At 32.8% G+C, this 15292-nt stretch overlaps 1 protein-coding gene across 4 annotated transcripts in view; it reads right to left on the bottom strand.

Moving 5' to 3' along the window:
* The window catches only part of NBEA (neurobeachin), a 355376-nt gene that overhangs the window by 68100 nt on the left and 271984 nt on the right, over positions 1–15292 (bottom strand). For all 4 annotated transcript variants that reach the window (XM_070942793.1, XM_070942796.1, XM_070942795.1 and 1 more), the window contains 2 exons: positions 10897–11012; positions 6789–6901 (listed from right to left, as the gene is read on the bottom strand). In XM_070942793.1, the coding sequence (XP_070798894.1) occupies positions 6789–6901; positions 10897–11012 (229 nt within the window). The remainder of the gene's footprint in view (positions 1–6788; positions 6902–10896; positions 11013–15292) is intronic.

Raw genomic sequence — 15292 nt, forward strand, 5'->3', positions numbered from 1 at the left:
GCCCGGTAGGCCCGTTTTTTTCTCTTACCTGGCTCCAGACCCTTTCTAGCAGTCTGAGGAGGGTGAAAACGGCCTTCCCTACCTCCGGAGGTCCTCCAGAGGCCAGAAACAGCCCATTTGCCAATTTCCAGTGGGACCGGAAGGCCTGTTTTTTGCTGTCTCCAGCCTCCAGAGCCTCTCTAGGAGTCTGGGGAGGGCGAAAATGGCCTTTCCCACCCCCCCGGAAGTTCTGGGATCGGAAGTTGGTAAACAGGCCATTTTTGGCCTCCGGAGGATCTCCGGGGGGGTGAGTAGGGAAGGCCGTTTTTGCCCTCCCCAGACTCCTAGAGACTCTCTGGAGGCTGGAGACAGCAAAAAACAGGCCTTCCTCACCACACCCCGAGGCCCTCCAGAGGCAGGAAACAGCCTGATTCCCTACTTCTGGTGGACCCAGAAGGCCCAAAAATCAGCTGGCTGGCGTGCACATGCGCACCGGAGCTGAGCTCACGTGTCCACTGATATGACTACACATGCCACCTGTGGCACGTCATAGGTTCGCCATCACAGGGCTAGGTACTGGTATTTATTTTAACTAAACATTTGTATTTTTATAATGTGCTACAGTTTACGGCATCAGAAATTGTTCCAGTTCAATATAAAAATTAGAAGTTAACCCTGCTGACACAGGATTCCTAGAACTAACCCATAGTGGGACATAGTGTATTGTTCATTTTGATTAGAATCATTGACCAAGCTCATCAAATCCTTAAATGCCAATTAAAATCCACAAGAACTAGTGGCATCTGAACAACTCATAATGTCAAATGGAACACCGAAACACTTGCTACAAGTAAGCTGTGTAATTTACATGAAGATGCTAGGATATTCAGATTGTATACCTTGACTCTCTTGTCTATGCCTGTGAACATACTGTATTCTTCCTGTAGATCTCATTCTGTTCTATCTTCTCATCTGGAGGCATCTTTGAGATTGGCTATAGTAATATTTAGTCTGCTCCCGAAACTCAGTATGCCTTCTAATATTAGGTGTTGAGAACATATATGGAAGGCTGCTATTGTCCTCATGTGGTGCTGGTGAGTTCTTTGCAAAATTGCATTGTCTTGAAGAACTCCATGAGTGCCATTGCTAGATAATGTAGATGGAAACTGTGGTAGTTAACTATTTATTCAACTTTGGAAAAAGCTCTAATTTGATGTTCTATGCAGTATAGTGTCAATTTACACGAATGAAAGGCATTATTCTTAAACATTATTGTGAAATGATGGTTAACTGTTTTTCCTGGAAAACACCCAGTGGACAGGGCATCTGAAGAAAAATATTACATTACTTGACATTTCACTTACTAACATTTTCTGAAATAAATCTTATCTTGGAAATTTGCTTTATTAACATGTATACAAATTTGCAGATCTATAGAGGGATTCAACTATAACAGTTTTAATTCAAATTGTACTAGCTTTTTTCTGTATGTTCACAAGCATGGTATATAAATAATTCTTTTCATGTATTATATTATTTCATATTATATACATCATATATTATTTGACCCAAGAATCTGATATTTAGTCTTTCTTTGATAAATATGTAGTTCTCTCATATAGACTGTCAAATATTCATTTAATGATTTAAATGTTCCTAGGACCTAACTGATTACTGCTTCTTTCAACACAATTAGAAACAGATATGGTAGCAGGACAATTCTAATAATTTTAAAGTTAGAAAGTTAACATAATTACTGTAACTGATTAAGTAAAAATTGAATTTTATATGGGAAATTTTGTTCAGTATCCAATTAAATAAAAAGTTATATATGGAAAAGCATTGCTGTAGTTGGACAGTTACTTAACCAAAACATTTGGTTGTATAAAGAATTTCTTGCTTGAAAAAAAATCACTTTCATTTATTTATTAATTTGAAAACCTCAATATATTACTTCCTTCTCTGTAAATTAAAGCATAACATAAGTAACTCATTATGCTTATTATCTGCTTGTAAATAATTTCGTGAATAATAATAATAATAATAATAATAATAATAATAATAATAATAATAAATATTTTTGGCAGATTGAGGTGTTTGATGTTTTTCTTATTGGTTAATATTAGAAGAATTTGTCATTAGTGATGGATACTACATCTATAGTATTTTGCATGATTGGAAATAATGAGGGAAAGGCCTATTTATACTTTAATAAGCAGAGGAGATATAGGATGCTAAAGTCATATACTAATAACACCATATAATGCACTATATAATTCTATATAAAAACATTTTAAACTATTTTTCTTAGGGGAAAACTAAACGAAAATAAAAATTGTAAAAATATTTCTTATTTGAAAACTTAGTGGTATTCTTACAGGAAGATCCAATCAAGTTGAAAATAAGCAGATCTCCCGATGGCTTGTTCATGCCGAGATAATCTATGGATCTATGACAGTCTCTTTCATTAGCTTTTCAACTTGTCAAACAATAAATGTAACCTCTGACCTTTTGTATGTCTTGAATATAACTTGAAGTCTCAAATGTCTAACTGATAAAACACCTTGACAAATACTTTGCCTTATTTTTCAAACGTACAATTAAATATATATAATGAAATATGAAGACAAATGCTGTTTTTTTTTAAAAAAATGGAAGAGTTGCTTATTTGTAACATTTCCTGTTCAAATCAGCAACTAACAAAAGCAGAAACCAACCTTTAAAGCTGTATCTTTACAATGACACACAAAATTATCCTGATTTCTAAAACCAGTTTTCCAAGAATTGTTCCTGGGGCTATTTTGAATAATTACAGAACTAATTATGTACTTTAAAAGTAACTTTGTAGGTCACTTCCTAGAAAAAGAGAAAGGAAATGCCTTATTTAAGGGCAAAAGAGCAGAAATAGAATATTTACGTATGGGCAAAGATGAATGTATATAACCTATTTGAATGAGAGACCAGCCTATATTTTAATCTGACCATGTTTCCAATTAACAATGTGATTATTTGTTAATTTTTGTTTAGAATTATTTATTGATTTTGAACAATAAATAATTCATTTAAAGTAAGTTCCTACAACATTCCCCCCCCTTTCCATTCAATCATGTCTACTCCCCACATTCTGTCTGAACAATTCTGTAGTCTTCTTGGCAGTTTTCTTGGTTTTTCAGAAGTGGCTTGTCATTGCCTCCTTCCTAGGGCTGAGAGTAAAAAACGTGACTCGCCCAAAGTCACCCATCTGGCTTTGTGTCCAAGGTGGCACTAGAACTCACAAATCTCTTGGTTTTAGCTAATGCCTTAACTACTAAATAAAACTGGATATTTAAAACACTTAAATGTAATTAAAACATTCTGTAAAATGCTATACTCCATGTACTTTTCGAATAACTATACCTTTTGTTACCTTGGAAATTAATTTTGAAAATAAGAAGATTCAAAACATTGTGAAGCAGAAAAGTGGGCTTTCTGGACTTGAGATACTGTAAAGTAAGCAATACAAGCAAAGAGACCACTTAATTAATTTAGTACTTTAGTACTGATGATAACAGAGACTAATCTCTTAGCCTTTGTTAGACATTTTTTATTGCTATTACACTGCTATTGTATAAATGTATACACATATATGTGTACAGTGCTATATTTATTTACCCATTCATCCATATATCCATGAACTCACCGTGAATAAATTCTAATGAGAAATATTAGAGTGGATTCTTCATAATTTTTGCACTATATTATTTCTAATACAATATTCAATGTATTCTTCAATACACAAAAATGAAATTACTGCTAAATATATACAGTAAATGCATCCATTACATTGCTTAATTTAAATGTGTTATGATTTTTGTTGATAACATTGCAGTAGAATAGAAAGTAGGAAAGAGAATACTTTTAAAATATATTATTTAATACAGTGGTTTTTCCAGTTTGTAAAAGTAAATTGATGATAACAAAGAACAGATGTTTAAAATTTTCTTAGAAGTTGATCTTATATTCCAAAATCTACTCTAAATATAATATAACAAACATGATTTGCTAAACTGAACTGAAATTAGCGTTTTACTTTTTGAATTGATTTATTTTATATAGCAAAAGTTTGAAGTGTATTACAAGACCCAATCTGGCTCAGTCACTGGGACCAGATTGGATCTTGCAACATTATCCTGGGACACCTATATTTGCCTTCATTCGTGAAGCGTATTATACCATTCTAATATGGCCACAGAATTACACTACAATACATTAGGGGAAAAAAACATAAATGGGTTGACAATATTACCAAGCAGTCAAATGTTATGCATCCCTTTCCATAGAAGAAAAAAAGATGTAGATAGTAACAACTTGCCTTGGGAACAGACAGTTCTGCTATAAACAGTTCCCTGTAATTACTATTACTTCTCAGATTTTTAATTATATTTCACTTAAGGATCAAACAGGTGGCTGAGAAGTGAAGTACATTTTACTTATATCTTATTCATAAATGTATAAGACTAGCTGAATTGTTAATATAAAGTAACATCTAATCCAAAAATCCCTTCTATGAATACAAGACGTATTCCTCAGCAGCATTTTGAATTAAATATAGTTATTTGGTGACTCCTCTGTGGGCACTAGTTTTTTTCTTTTTTTAATCACATAAAAGTGATTAATGCTTCAAGTCATATTCAATATAAAGAAGTCAGAAATCTGGTGGGTCAGAAAATAGTGCTATAAATGCAAAGGAAGATAGTAGAGACCCATCCAATTATGATGACTTTATCTGAGAGAACCAGCTAGGAGCAAGTATTGGGCCCTCAGTTTTGATAGGATAATTTGTGGTTTTATATACCAAAAAAACTAAGTGTATATTTTATGAAGGATTTTGTAGTTGCTTTATATATAGTTATATCTAAAGTAAAGTAAAACATTAATTAAGCAGTTGCCAGTCAGAATAGACAGGACTAATGAGCTACATGTAGGACAGACTTATATATTTTCTTAATAAAGTAAAATAGAAAATAAAACAATATAGCAATAAAAGTTAATTTTCTGTTTTATACTTCTCTTTTTCTTGTCAATTTCCCAGATTTGGGAAGTATTTTAAATAAATATCCTAGGCATTTAATCTGTTTTTAAATGATTGGGGTATTTTAAATCTGTCTGGATCAAATTGTTTAATTCGGTTTTATTCTGTTTTTAAATTTTGTATTTATGTATTTTATCATTTGGCTGTTCACCGCCCTGAGTCCTTCGGGAGTAGGGCGGTATATAAATCAAATAAAGATAAAGATACAACCGTTTTTAACCATATGATTTGAAGACATCAACATCAGTTTTAAAATCTTGAGATGAATGTGTAATTAGAAAATGTTTTATTTTTGTGTGCCATTCAATCACAGTTTTCAATCTCAATATAGCATATCTCATATTGAAATATCAGTCTATCTCAATATGGCTCTAAGCATTCGGAATGTCTTATTTCTCTTCAAAGAAATGAATGGAATATTTTTGTTCACATGAGAACATGATCTTTATGTGAATAATATATTATATTATTTTAATTACACACTTTATTGAACTACATATCTACTGTCCATTGGGTCGCAAAGTCAGAGACAATTTGGCGACTGAACAACAACAATAACTATCTGCTGCCCAAGAAAACCTGTTTGAGATTCAAGTTTAAAAGTAATTATTAGATATGCACACTCTTTTAAATGTGCCATTACATTATTATTATTATGTATTATTGCTCTTTAGAATTTGTTACTATTTTGGTATGTCATGAATATTGTACCATGGAAGCATTATTTATTGTATTGCAATATGTAATGTTGTCTGATCAGTCTCATTGAGCTAGAATAGTGTTAGTGGCACACAATAATAATAATAATTATAATAACAAGAACAAGATAAAATATGATTTCCTTTTTCCTCTACAAAATAAATAGAACTAAATTTAAACTATTCAATATATTGCTTTACATTGAGTATCTTTGCTAAAATTTGTAGCATTATAGTAAAGATCCTATCTTATGCTATCTGTACACTACTAAAACATTTATGTCTGTAACCATTAACTGGACAAAACAGTGTGTCATAGAACAACAATTTTTGAACCAAAGTACCTCAAATGGGATAATTTATAGCAGGGGCCCTCAATCCCCAGGCCACGATTCACTACCAGGTCATAGTTTATTTGCAACCGGGCAGTGTGAGCGGCAGGCTGGTACACAAGTGTGTGTGTGCAGCTCAACTTGCGCATGTGGTGGGCCAGCATATGCGCAGATGCGCACATAGCTCGACTTGCACAAGTCAAGTGGTGCGCCATGTGCACATGCTGTCTCACTGCTTGTGCAAGTTGCACTGTGCATGCCCGCCATCCCGCTGCTCACACTGCCCAGTTCCCCTTTCTCCCCTGCTGGGCCATCAAGCCACTAAGGTTGGGGACCGCTGACTTATAGAATACATCCCAAATCCAGAGCCCATGACTGTTGTGGGAATGAAATTTGGCAAAGTTTCTGGCCCTGGTTTCGGTTGCTGGAAATCAGATAGTCACACCTAGGACTCGAGTTGGATAGTCCAGTCCCACCATAAATTGGTTAAGCTGGCAAGAAGTTGCAAGTTGCTCTTGCTCACTTTATTTGCCTTTGGTCATTTTGTTTCTCTTTGTAGGTTAGGAAATATCTCTGAAACAATGACTCAATGGATCACAGGTTATCTTGTGATAATTTAAATTGCTTTCCCAAAAGCTAGGATGCTTCTTTTCTTTCACAGAATGAAATAAACTTCATAATTTCAATAAATACACAACTGAAACATACCTTTGAAAGATCTCTGAAGTTTCCTGGCAAGGTTAGATCCAACTCCTCAGATTCATAATTTGTTAATACCCATGGAAACACAGGATACTGATTGAGATCATTATAGGTACGCCCTGATAAAATAATATCAAATTATGGATGTTTGTTTAAATTAACAACTTTATCAAAATAGCAATCAAAATTGCCCTTATGTCATTATCAAACATATTATATTTCATCTGATAGAACTAAACAACTACAGCATATCAAACTATAAGTTCAAGCAAACTACCAACAACATAATATATAATGGTATTCAAATCTTTCTCCCTTTTCCCAAAAGTAGCAGATTCAATCCCAAACATCTATTATTTGTGAGTTCTGCTATAAAAATCCTAAACAAGTAGTATATTGGGATTAGACAGGTATATAAGCTTAACTAATAATGAAAGAGTTTGTATGTGCATAACCTATGTGCAGAATAAGCATATAAATCATGGTGACATCTACCTATGATTCTATTTTCATTTAATATGCATTGAACGTATTATACTTGATCATACACAAAAAGCTGAAATGTGAATTCTAGGCATGTGCCTTTACTCAGGATGAATTAATTCTATCCTGACAGGTTCATTAACTGTACTCTTCCCTACTTATACTTTTTGCACTTCAATATATGATGCCTAAATATTTTTTAAATGTTATTTACAAAATGATATATCTACCCAATTAACAAAACAATCTTTACATTTAAAAAAGAACTTTTAAAAAAATTAGAAAAGATACAACCCCATAAATAAAAAAATAAAAATTAGAAAAGATACAACCCCATAAATAAAAAAATACAAACTAAGACAAGCAAAAATTTATCTTATATTGTATAATAGTCACTCATCTACTAATAAATACATATAAATATATTTACAAATAAAATTAGTACAAAATATTATTGTAAAACAGCACAAAATCTCTGCCATAGTAGCATATATTTCCGCATCCTTTGATTACTGGATAATACTGTTTTTTCCAAAACAGATAGATCACACTTTTTATCTCTGAAGTACCAGTTTGTTAAAAAGACATCACTATACACAATCTTTTCGTAACTTAAGAACATCTCATAACTTTAATTAATGTTCAAAGCAAATGATTATGTAGCTATTCTAGGAGGCTTGACCCAATGCATGCTGATTTAACTTCCAATGGTGAATGCCACTGGAAGGAACAGTGTAATCTGCAAAGGTTACTTCTCACATTCCTCTGTGCGCCTGCTTGAATATTTATTCCTCTGCATATAAAAGGAACCTATTTATCCCCAGGAGAAATCTTACATTTCCACTTATAGTTAGCAGCACAATGGTAGTTAGGAGGCCAAAAAGGCCTATTTTATTTGTTACATTGTCCCTGATAACTTAAGCACAAAGGTTTCTGCTACTTTCTCTGCTACATATTGAACTACAGAAATACACACTTTTACAATATTGAACATATAATTTACTTATACTGAAGAAGGAAAAATTTTCAGTTAAATTTACAAAGATTAAGATTAAGGCCTGAATATTAAATATTGCAAGCCTATGACACTAAATGACTTGAACAATAAAAACCTAAGACACAGAAAAAAATGAAATTTCAGAAATGTTTCTTCATTAAAGTAACTTTAATTAAACCATCCAATTTAATGTTTTTATATGGCACTTTAGTTTTGAAGTAAAGTGATATAGAGACAGCTGACAAAGAAATTATAACTGCAATTCCTTGGTGAAAATGTTAATGACAGCAAAATATTGTTTAATTAGATGATTGCAGCATCTGGATTAACACTCTTTAAAAGCGATGTTCCTGTGCTTGTCTGCTTCTTCACACTTTACAGACATTTTGTCATCTCTAGGTCATTAGGAAAGAATTTTTAATGGTTTTTCTAGAAGCAAGCAGTTCAAGTTACATCTAATTAGATGACAATAATAAGCCCAACACATGCAGTACCTAAATATATACATAATTAACCGGTGAGGGCTTGTACATTACAGAGTAAAAATGTAGAAAATGCTAAAAAGGAAAGGTGGCGGGAACAAGGGGGAGAAATGAGTCTGAATTCATTACCTGAACATGTCAGTTTTCAAATGTAAAGATACTTTCCATACTAAATAAGAGTGGAATATTCCTCATCCTTTTTATACAATAAGTCTCTTTTATTTATTAAAGCTTTTTCATCTTATATGCTCTACCTAAGCAAAAATGTTCATCTTTTCTAAGGACAATTTCTGATGAAGTATTTAGATTGCTTTTCTGTCTTCAGTATTTTCATTTATAATATACTACCGGTAGGTATATTGATTTTAAACTTAACATTAAATGCATTTTGGTATGTAATGCAATAAGTCTGCTTATTACAAATAGATTCAAATATTCCAGTGACCAGTGGACAATTTACTTCAAATATTATGCTCTTCTATATAGTTTCTAAGTTCAGAAAAATAATAAGTCGTGAATGCTTATTGTTTGAAAAGCAGAGTTTCTGTTCTATATATTTTACTATTCAGTGAGAAAAATAAAATAGTAATCTTTCTCTCTGCACTACATAAATCAAAGGATCTCTGGGAACTAAACGTAGTATAATATAATCCAGTCAGGAAGTCTTAAGTCTACAAAATAAAGACAAAAACCAGGCAGAGAGAGTATAAAACTTAGCATGATTGATAAGTAACAGAGTGCTATGTTTACCTTTGGAAAAAAACACACAGAGTTGTAAACATGATGAAATATGTTCAGTGACAAGAAGGATAGGAAAGAAGCAAAAACCTTAGAAGCCGAATGAAATGAAAATGCAATTGTTTGTCAAAATGAGATTCAGCAGTGTAAAAGCTCTAAGTTTCAGATCTAGTTATGCAAATGAAGAGAATTTTACATTAGCAAACCATCTTAGATTAATAATTATAATATTATTATTTAATAGAACATTGAAACTTTTTGATATGTGTCTTATTAAAAAGCACAGATAAAATAACATATGAGGAATATTTTCAAAAGCAGGGCAGTAAAAAATATTTTAAAATAGTTTCAGAAATTTTGAATATGACATTTCAGCAACAAATTCTATTTATTCCAAAAATGAAAAAGTGATATGAGAAACAGGACCACAATGGAAGAACTCATAATTAAACAAGACAGAAATATAAAATAGTTTCCTAATTAATATTTTATATAATCTATACATCATTATTTCTACTCTATATTTTCCATCTATTAGAAGTTATTTTGCAATGAAAAATTATTCATCAATAATTTCTATTCAGCAAACTTAAAGAAGATTTTCCCTAACTTACTACTCTTCAATATAAACATTTATGAAATTTGGGTACATGTTGTTTTGGAAGTCCTGTTGCTTTGTCGCAGGTGAGTGTGACACAGGGGTTTGGGTAGAGACCATGGGGGGAAACAGGTCAAGAAGGCTGGGATCACAGGGGTATGTGAGAAGTGCCCTGTAGGCCAGAAGTGTACATGGAGGGGTGGCATTGGTTGGGTAAGGTGGCTATGTATGAACAAGGGGTGCCATGCAGATCAGGGATGGCACTTGGGGGGGGTGATATGAATTGGGAAGGATGAGGAGGGGTTCCTTCCTCCCTCCCTTTCTTTCCCCTTGCCTTCTCATCATGACTGATTTACAGTTTTAATTTTAGGCTAATTCTGATTACACATAGTCCATAGTACTTAAGATATGCTGTAATTTAATGTTAACACCATTGAAGTACCATCTGAACTAAGCAGAATACTATTATTTTACTATCTTGCTATTACTGCTAAGAACTGCAACACAGCAAAATATATTTTTCCATAATTACTTTTAGTCTTACATTAACAATGGTTTGCTTACTCTAACAAAGCTTCAGACCATGCTGTCAGTATAGTAAATAGTAGAAAGAAAGAAAAAAATACCAGCACAAAAATCAAATATGAAGAGCGACAAATTCTTTTTTCCCCAATATAAAATATTATATAGTTTTTCAGAACTAATCATAAAGCTGCATTTACATCACAGAGGAATATTGTACTCCATCCATTCATAGTACTAAAAATGTTGACAAATTGAATCATATCATAAAGAATAAAGAAACAGAAGACTCACCAGCTATAGTATTGAGAAACATCAGGTATTCAAAATTTGAAATCTCCCTTCTCTGCCACCGCTGAGTCATATTGGAAGATTTATAAAGTTGACGAGGAGTAGCCAGAGAAATTCGTCTAGAAATTATAATTAAAAGTGATAGATTTGCTTCTCTACTGACAATTATTTGTGTTTTCAATCTCAAAATAATCTATCCTTTGTTGAAAATAAAATTTTTTATTGAAAGAAACACTTTATGAACAAATTATCAAAGTCAATTAAAATTAAGAATTTAGCTATGCAAAATTAAAAACATAGATCTAAAAAATTAATAATAAAATTAAATCATAGATCATATATCCAATACAGAGTAATACATTTAAAGCCTTTTAATTTATGGACAATTTAACTGGACAGAATTGTACAGAATTGTGTTCTGAGATTGCAATCAAGAAAAGTCAAAAGTGATTTGATAATAAGCCTAACCTATCTTTCCCTGTCATCTTCATTGCTATCCAAGGATATGGAGGTTGGATATTATAATGTCCTGGCTTTGACCGTCATATTAATGTTCACAGAAATGGTCTAGTCATGTCAATAGTGGCCAGTTTAGATCTTTCACTTACTGAAGCAGAATATTTAAATACTTTACCCACTTCACAATATAGATTTTCATGATTTTGACACAATAAATCATGAAAATGAGAAATAAAAATCAGTACAATTAAATAATATTGTACATGATTATGCATATGAAATGAGGCGAAACTGGATAGGCAGCAGTAGGATGACCCTACAAATGACAGTGTTATTTGTTTTGCCAAACACATACCTGGTCACCTCCTATTTGGACTTGCAATGAGCTATACATAGATCTGCCCTTGAATACCACTGGGAAGTTACAGCTGGTCCAGAATGCAGCAACTTGAGTAGTTATGGATATTGTCCTAGTTTATCCATGTAACACAATTACTTCAAGAGCTGCTCTCTCAGCTTGTGAGTGCCATTCAAGGTGTCCCTGTCATTTTTAAAGCCCTTTACAGCTCTTTGGATAGCTACATTGTAGATTCTACAGAACTATTTGCTTCCAATAGTTTCTGCCCACCCAATTAGTTCATGAAGCATAGACTTTGTGGGGTTTCCACCCCCCCTCTTAATATATTTATGGAAGTAGACCAGGGGTGAAATGCTCCCGGTTCGGACCGGATCACCCAATCTGGGAGCGATGGAGGCAGGTGGTTCGGAGAACTGGTAGCAAAAATCCCTGCTCTCCCCCCATACCTAGCTGAGTCGCACAATCATCAGAGGCTTTTTTTTTTTTTTTTACTTTTAAAAACATTTTTTCTACAACCTCTTTGGCCAAAAAAATGCTTTTAAAAGTAAAAAAAAAAAAAAAAGCTTCTGATGATCACACAGCTCAGCTGGGATCCTCAAAGGCTTTTAAAAGCATTTTTACTACAACCTCTTCAGAGGTTGTAGAAAAAATGCTTTCAAAAGGCTCTGACGATCCAAACTGAGCCGCACAATCATCAGCAGCTTTTTTTTTTAAATGCCTCTGACTATCCAAGCTGAGTTGCCTGATCATCAGAGGCATTTAAAAGAAAAAAAGCTTCTGCCGATCAGGCAACTCAGCTGGGATCGTCAGAGCCTTTTGAAAGATTTTTTTACAACTTCTTCGCTGAAGAGGTTGTAGAAAAAATGGTTTTAAAAGTTTTTTAAAAATTGGCCATGCCCACCCAGTCACATTACCCCTCCACCAAGCCACGCCCACAGAACCGGTAGTAACAAATTTTAGATTTCACCACTGAAGTAGACCTTATTGACTGTTAACCTCTTTTTCTGGATAACCCAACTCCTAGAAATTCAACTTGGCACAACTTTTCTGAGATTTGAAAAATTTCTAAAAACTTCTTTTCTTTTTGATCAAATGATAAGTAGAGACAAATTCCTTCTGTGTAAGCATACTGATTACATATATGTTTATGGTTCCTTGGCACACAATATTTCATTATTAAATTATTAATGTTAAGGTGACTTATTTATTTATATTGCAATTTTATTATTTTAATCCTGTGTAGGTACAGTTGGATGGTAAGGCACACAGAGTTGGTCAAGAGCTTAAGTTAAGTTAAATAATGAATAAATAAACACATGTACTAGTTTCCAGCGACAATATTATAAATTAACCTTCCCTGTTCCTAATAACACCTTCCCTGTTCCTAATTTTTATTATTTTAGCTTTTGTGTTTCTTATTCTTCAGCTTTTCAATAACTTATAATTTAGGTATTCAACCATCCATCTGTTTTTTTGCTTTCTTTCCTTCTTAGTTTCCTCTGCCTTTTAACTTTTTTACTTGGGTTTAATCAAAGCCTTATTCTACATCCAAAGGTTATATGGATAATAACAATGACTAATAGTTATTAAGCATTTTTAGGATAGCTCCAAATAAGGACAATGAAAGTTGAATAAGGAATGTTAATATGAGAGTTTTCTCTCTTGACTTCTACAGAAAGGTTAGTAGAATATTATAAAGATTTGTAAGGTCTCAGACGTTACATCTTGAAAAAGATGACTGACTTTGAGAATTTTAAGACCTCCCTATTCATCTTACATCATATTATTTTTAATTACCTGGACAATCAAAACAAAATAAAGAGTTAAAATGTCTCTTAATTAGTTAGATGGATATTTCATTTATCAGCATGCACAGCTGATGCATGAATAATTTGCTATGAAAGACTAAGATCAGCAAATAAGGGAAATGTTAAACAATAACAATTGTTTTGTGATTTTCCATAACCGCCTAATCCTTTTAGACACACTATGCTACAAGTAACAATTCACAACAGATATATATTATTCATTTAAAAGTTTTTTTTATGGCTTCCTATCATAGAGAATAACTTTGGGTGACTCAAATAATACTATATAACATAAATACTGTAATACCCAAAAAAACAAAAATTAAAAACCAGGTGCTCAACAGTAATCCACAGTCTTACATCACTCTACCCCAGAGCCTGGCTAACATCTGGGTTTTGATGGCCTTCCAGAAGGCTAAAAAGCTAGAATATCAGGGGAAGGGTGTTCCACAAGGAAGGGGCAGCCATAGAAAAGGCATGGTTCTTAGATCCCATTGGATGGCAGCATTTCAGGGAAGGGAACTAGACTGTGTTTGGATCTGATGGGCTAGGCAAATAATCTCAGAGAGAGTTGGTCCTGTAAATAGTCTAATCCAGTGCTATGTTGAGCTCTAAAGGCACCTTGTTATGGAAAGATATGACAAGAAAATTGCATTTTTATATATACATCCTCAATACTAACTCTTGACTTTCATGGATGCTATTCCCATGACATAGGGGTTGGCTTGCTTTTTTTAGTAATTGAGGCAAAAACATGCATGAGAGAGTTAGTATTTTTCAATTCACATTTATTTTACTTCTATGATGTTAAATGTCTCTATTTATATATGGATTTATTGCAAAGCAGTATTTCTCAATCAATATATTGACTAACTTGTTTAGAACCCATTTGCCAATTAATTCTGTATCTAATTCCTTCTGTATTACAGAAAATGTTAAGAATTTTACACCAATACATTGATTATTAATGTATTAGTGAACTAACTGTAACAATTGATATTCTGTAACTGGATAAATTTATATTTTACATTTAATTTTCTTTTAATTTTGTTACAATGCTACTGAAAGTATATTGGGATAGTACACACTTTAAACCTTCAAGAATTTATGGAAGTATCTTCATAAGTAACTTTTCTTTTACGTACACTGAAAGCATATGCACCAAGACAAATTCCTTTTGTGTCCAATCACACTTGGCCAATAAAGAATTCTATTCTATTCTATTCTATTCTATTCTATTCTATTCTATTCTATTCTATTCTATTCTATTCTATTCTATTCTATTCTATTCTATTCTATTCTTAAAATACATATACACAGCCTGTACATCAAAAGAAGAGAAAAAACATTAATCTTCAGATGATGCAATAATGACCTAAATATTACATAATATGAAATGCACTGGAGATGAAAAATATATTTGCCTGCAACTGTTAAGACAACGGAAGGGGAACTTCCATAGGAAAGGCACTAATAAAACTAAAAAATTACATGAACACATCAGTCAGGCAAAATAGCCATTCAGAAATATGCCCAATCCATTGTAGAAATGCAATTGAATTGGTTACTATAGTAGATAATTGAAATCAGATTTGCATGAAAAACAAACTGGAAACCAAGGCTTCTAGGGCAGAGGTGACAATTATGCCAACAATCAACAATTGTTCAGTTTTTATGCTTTCAAACTGGGGGGGGATTGTTTGAAATATGGGATTTAACTATTGTCAATTCAGGAAGGAATTGCATCCTCATGTAATAGAGCACATACAACTTT

Source organism: Pituophis catenifer, unplaced genomic scaffold (genome assembly GCF_029215685.1).
Source record: "Pituophis catenifer annectens isolate HBS135680 unplaced genomic scaffold, rPitCat1.0.hap2 SCAF_4, whole genome shotgun sequence".
Taxonomy (NCBI): domain Eukaryota; kingdom Metazoa; phylum Chordata; class Lepidosauria; order Squamata; family Colubridae; genus Pituophis; species Pituophis catenifer.